Genomic DNA, 6076 nt, shown 5'->3' on the forward strand with positions numbered 1-6076 from the left:
TAAAAGAACAACTGCCACATACTCTATGCATAGGGCATTACTTTACGATGCACAGGTGTATTTGCAGGAGTACAGCTTCTACATGAACTAAGTATGCATGTGTGTAATACAGCACAGTACCATGCACAGGTTAGTGGATTAGTGCATCTGACTCTTGTGTTTGGTAGGTACGATGATCAATGCACAAAGTTCAACAAGGCATACATGTATTTTTGTGGACAGTTGCAGTTATTAGCTTGTACTTTGGATAGAGGGTGGGGATGGGGGGGGGTGACCTTTAAGCTATATAGAACTTGGTTTTGTTTCTTTAATCATTTTGAGAAACTTGACACTTTTCATCTGTTTTGTTTTGTTGTTTAGGCAAAGAAGTACTTGACTTTCTTCTTTGATGAGTTGATGCCTCACAGCCAGGGGTACATCTTACAAGAGCCTGCTGCCTCTTTGCCCAATTGTTAACCATAGCCAGAGGTACATCCTCAAAGATGTTGTCACCGTGAGCAGAAAGGCTGCGTCTTGGCTCATCCTGCAAGAGGCTGCTTCTTTAACCGTAGCGCTGACATTGGGTAGCATCGCTCTTGAGGTTGCCTCTTTGGACCAGTTGATACCAACCTCTTCCCACTCCCCCCCCCCCTTAAAATCTCCCCTGCTCCCTTCTCCATTAAGGCCTACAGGATAAGTGTGTACATATGATACATAAATGGGGTTCAGTGTAAAATTGTTACAATGTTTCACCTATCATTTACACATTTTTCCATTAAATCAAACGGGTTGTTCTCAATATGGTTGACAAATTACTTAAATATAATTAAATTTATTCAGATATCTGAAAAAGTCTGCAAGATTTAAGAAAGTACAGTAGCTATTTATTCAAATTATGCACTTCTTGTTCCAGGATATGCAAATACCAGCCTTGATTTACACTTCCATCCAAAATGCATATTTTCACCTTGAAAGGAAAGTTGAAAAATAAAGCCTTTATGATTAAATATTGTTTCTGCTTTGTGACATTCTATATTTTATTTTGAAAATTCAACATTCTTTAGAATTTTGAGATATAGCTATTGCCAGCAATTGAACTGTTTTTATTCAAAATTGATGCATTTCTTTTATTGTCTTCTTTATTTTATGAAGATAAGCTTTGATTTGATTCCATCCATCCATAAACCTCTTTATTTTTTGTAAAATAGCTGGATATATTTAATATATTATTTATGTAGTTGTTGTATAGTTAAATACTGTACATACCAAATGCACAAGATATTATACCAGTTCATATCAGTCTGGCTTAAAGGCATTGAAGACTCGCCCCAAACCGTGTGCGGCCATCTGAAAAAGTTAACTTTCTGTTGCTTACAAGTGACGTTTTGTTTGTGTCGCAACAAAATGCAGACAGGTGGAGCCTGGACCTGAGATGTCCATCGCTATATTGTTTGTATACTGTGCTGTGGGTATTGACCGCAGCTGTATGTGCTGACTGTACACTAGTGTCTAATTACCGATTGTAGCAAGCTGTGTGTGTATTATCTGGGATTGATGGTGGTGTCTAACACTTCTGTTACACCTCATTTGAAACTAGGTCAAATGAATGGCATCAGATGTTTCTTTTTGCGCGAGTCTTCACACCCTTTAAATTAGAGGGTTCATCCTGAGTAAAATGCATGTCCATGAAGAAAGCATTTCCTTCACAAATATCCTCCACAAACAAGAACATTTTCCATGGATATTTTCAAAAATATGTGTAATGCAGCACCTCATTGTTCATTATAACTTTCTGCTAGATTTATTATGATATGATATGATAATATTATATAATATTATACGATTACATGAAATGATAAAATGATAATAGGCAGCGACTGGTTGGATTTTCAATGTAGCATTTCTATTCTCCCAAAGACAACATTTAGGAATCAAGAATATTCACCTTTTGCTTAGAACAGTTTGGTAAACATGAACATTTTAATAGGAAACTATACACTTTTTTGCACTAGACTGGTGGTTAAAGCTGTCAATATGCTACCATTTGGTATGTAGCCCAGCCCTTTAGAATCCAAAATTGCAGTGTCCCACTTTTCAACCAAAGAAATATGGTAACCTACTTTAGTTACGACCATGAGTAGAATTGGATGGTAACTAATGGTGTTAAATCAAATCTACAGTATGAAAATGTTTCCTGACAGAAAATGAGGGCAGTATTGAAGAACTAAGCATGCTGTGAGTCTCCAGATGTGTGACCTGATTAATTCACTTTGGCTTTGAGTACAACGTTTCTGTATGCTGTCATGTTGGATGAATCTAACTGTTGTAGTAATTACAGACTTTGCGATCCATGTTATAGTCGTTGCCGACTTTACCATCCCAGTCCTCAGCACAATTTTTCAAGGTCGGTAGGAGTGACTCCATAGTTTTCCCTTTTGGGAAACCAAAATTGAAAGCAAGTGCTGTTTATATTATGTCCCTTGGGTGATGGCTAAATTTGATGTAATATTGCCCAGGCCTTGAAATTTGGGCTATTAACTGCTTAAATGCCAGTGGATTTGGCTGTTTGCCAGTAGAAAAGGAAAGGCTCTTGCATAAGAACATAAAGAGCTTAAAGGGGGTGAAGACTCGCGCACAAAGAAAGGTCTCATGCTGGTAATCTGACCTAGTTTCAAATGAGGTATAACAGAAGTGTTAGACAACACCATCGATCCCAGCCTAAATACACACACAGCTTGCTACCGTCGCTAATTAGACACTAGTGTAGAGTTAATACATACAGCCACGGTCAATACCCACAACACGGTGTACATAGCAGCCATTGACATCTCAGGTCTAGATAACAAGGTATCACATTTCATTACTGTCTGCATTTTGTAGCGACAAGAAGAAAATTTCACTTGCAAGTAACGGAAAGGTAACTTTTCAGAGCGCGGCACGCGGTTTGGGGCGAGTCTTCAATGCCTTAAAACACATGATAGGTCAGTTGTAAACAATCCGCATGATTTCAATAGTACCTTGACATAGCCCCCTGTATTATTGATTATAATCAGCAAATATTAATGGGACGTTGTCATTAGCCTCTGTAGTAACTGATGTGTATTAATTAATTTCAGGAAAAAAGTCAGGGAGAGCTTGAGTTTTAGCCAGTACATTTTGGAAGTTTTTTCAAAGTACTAGTACTTGAAATATTTAGCAAGATGCTAGAAATCGAGAAATTCTAGGCTTGCGGCTCGAAGTAATAGAAAAATGTTTATTCTTAGTTGTGTAGCTTTATTTGATAGATCCTTCCTGAGCAGTAAATTTATGTCATTCAGCTGATTGCAGGGTTAAGTGTAAACATTTCAGCTAATGAGCTTTTCACAGCATCCAATATATTTACTTATTTCCTTGTTTTTTGCTTTGTTTGACTGTTAAGTATGTGTGATATCTATTCGCCATCATTCCATTATTTGTAACATTTTTAATTTTGCTTAAGAACAGTGTACAGCATCGCCTTAACTTAAAGTTAATGAGTATTCCACTGGTCAAGCCAGGCTTCCGTCTATAATGTGTGATTTTCCTGGAGCCAGAAATGAGATTTTTATTGGCTCAAGTGGGCTGACAATGCCGTAGATTTGAATATTGCAAAGTTCTACAAAAAAACAAAAGTGACAAAGCCTTGTCAATCAGGGCAAAAACTGACATAGCTTTCAATAACATTGAAAGAGAAAATGGTTGGGTTACGTGTTTTCAGAACTTGGATCATGTCCCACTAGTTGCTGGTCTGTTGTATTTTGGACTAAACCATTTGATAATAGGTTGCCGTCAAGTTTAACAATCGTTGAAGGTCGTCATAGGTGAGGGATTAATATATAATACAAAATATACTCCCAAATCAAAATATGTTAAGAAAGTGAAGTGTTGTTCTCAAAATGAGAACAACTGTTTCAGATTCTACACAAATACGAAACACCCCTCCTTTAATAGTGGAATATACCAGCTGGCGACTCGCAGGACATGGTCCCAGAACTTGTTGGAGAGGTCACTCAATCAAATTCATTTGTATGGAATAATTCCGTTGCTCTTTTAACATTTTCCTGTAATATTCACAGTCAAAATTGTTGTTTTCCTGAATGAACATGCTACTGTGGTTGCCATGGCAGTATGTAACCATGGCTACCATTTTCTTTGTTAGGTTACTAGCTGCCATTTTGTAAAATTGGAAGGAAAAACAATTCTGAAATTTCAAGTTGTATTCATTGATTTTATGAAGTATATGTGCCTTTTTGTTTATGTCAGCGTAAAATAAACCATTCCATTTCTCTGTAGGTGTATTGTTGACTTCAAAACTCTTTCTTCCGTACATCACTGTTGATAATCGTATATGATTATTGTATGCTTCACCCATATTTAATTGGTCTCACCTGAATACACAAATTTTGTGATCAAATCTCAGTTCATTCTGAACTGGGGGAAGAATAAATATTAAATATAAACATTGTTAACTCACCTGCACAGAAGAAGTGTGTTAGGGATGAGTTGGGGTGTTAGTCTGCACAAAAAGTTGTTCACAGTGGAGGATGTTCACAGTGGAGTAGTTGTTCAGAGGTGCACTGAGTGGGAAATAGCAAGGTGGTGGGATGGGGTGGGGGTAGTGAGAGGTATAGAGAAGGTGTCAGGAAGGGGAGAGGTTACAAATACATACACATGAATTTGACATACTTCACTTGTCTTTATATTGAGAATGTTAGGTTATGTTCCTGATGTTTGGTTGTTCTTGCAGTTTTTTGGCTGTTTTTATTATTATTTTTCTCTCTTTCTGTGAAAATCTAACACCTTGTTAAGATCTGTTGATATACTTTGCAAGCCAAATAAAAGTATGGAAAATGTAATGACATATCTCAATTTATTTATTAAAGATTACCTTTTGTTTTTTTCCTTTGCTTTTTTTTATATCAAATAATTTAAAGTAAAATATTAAAGTTATAGTATAAAGATTACGTGACAACGATTTGTTTAAGTTTCAATGGAGGTGGCTGGATGAATCCTATGGTAATGACAGGAGTTCAAAAGGAAGCTCACACAACATGCTCTAGTTTAAAAGATTATACTTAAGCAGGATAATATCATTTCATATCATATCATTTGAAGAAAACTGATTATTATCAGACTATAATACCTTTAAGTTATTGCAACAAAAAGAGATTATAAAGGGATGGGTTATTATAGATATTTTGCAAAAATTCCTTGCAAGAATGAATGGGCATGAACCTTTTCCCTGTAAAAAAAGCAGCTAAGTTGTGAAAAACAATCTTGTTTAAGTTTTTTTGTTTTTGTTTAATTTTTAATTTTATTAATTTTTTGAATTTAATTAATTTTTTGAATTTTATTAATTTTTTGAATTTTATTAATTTTTTTGAATTTTATTAATTTTTTGAATTTTATTAAATTTTTAAACAATATTTGGCAACAAAATAAGTGCGCTACTGTAGCTGCCTACACCCAAAGAATTAATTATCTCAGAATTTTGCCAAAACTCGACGGAGCTCATGTACCATCTCCAGATAAAATTGTTATCCCCAGAAATGGCCCAGGAATGTTTATAACTGTCCCAGGAATATCCCTGAATTTGTAAAATGGGCCTGAATCGTTTCAATTGTAGCTGTTTGGCCTTCCGTTCCTAGTAGCAGCTTCTATTTAAACATTGATTGTTCACAATTAAAAGACATCTCAGATCATTGAATAACTTCATCGGTTGCATTTCACATAGAAATATCGTTTCATCAGGGTAAAAATAACTTGCTTCAAGCGCTAACCTCAGTCTGGGTAAAGGTTACAAGATGCCAACGGGTAACTTAATTACAGTGTTGTTTCTTTCCAGCGTAATTTCCAACCCATCTTCCCCATTTCAAGTAAAACTAGCACCTTCAATGATGAGTTTATTTTTATTTATTTATTTATTTATTTCAAAGTTCATGGGTATTTAGCGAGTCATTATCTACTGTCTTTCCAGGAGTTAAGGTGAATTTGTGAGAGCTTTTGTTCATATTTTTCGTGCAGTAGATCAGTTATTGAAATATTGCCATTGGCAGTTCCTCCTTGGTAATTACTCATG

At 35.6% G+C, this 6076-nt stretch overlaps 1 protein-coding gene across 1 annotated transcript in view; it reads left to right on the forward strand.

The window, feature by feature from the left end:
- The window catches only part of LOC139977286 (dynein axonemal assembly factor 8-like), a 44186-nt gene extending 39333 nt beyond the window's left edge, over positions 1–4853 (forward strand). The window contains exon 20 of the mRNA XM_071986572.1: positions 361–4853. Coding sequence (XP_071842673.1) covers positions 361–456 — 96 coding nt within the window. The 3' untranslated portion in view covers positions 457–4853. The remainder of the gene's footprint in view (positions 1–360) is intronic.
- Positions 4854–6076: the final 1223 nt, after the last annotated feature.

Source organism: Apostichopus japonicus, chromosome 12 (assembly GCF_037975245.1).
Source record: "Apostichopus japonicus isolate 1M-3 chromosome 12, ASM3797524v1, whole genome shotgun sequence".
In the NCBI taxonomy this organism is placed as follows: domain Eukaryota; kingdom Metazoa; phylum Echinodermata; class Holothuroidea; order Aspidochirotida; family Stichopodidae; genus Apostichopus; species Apostichopus japonicus.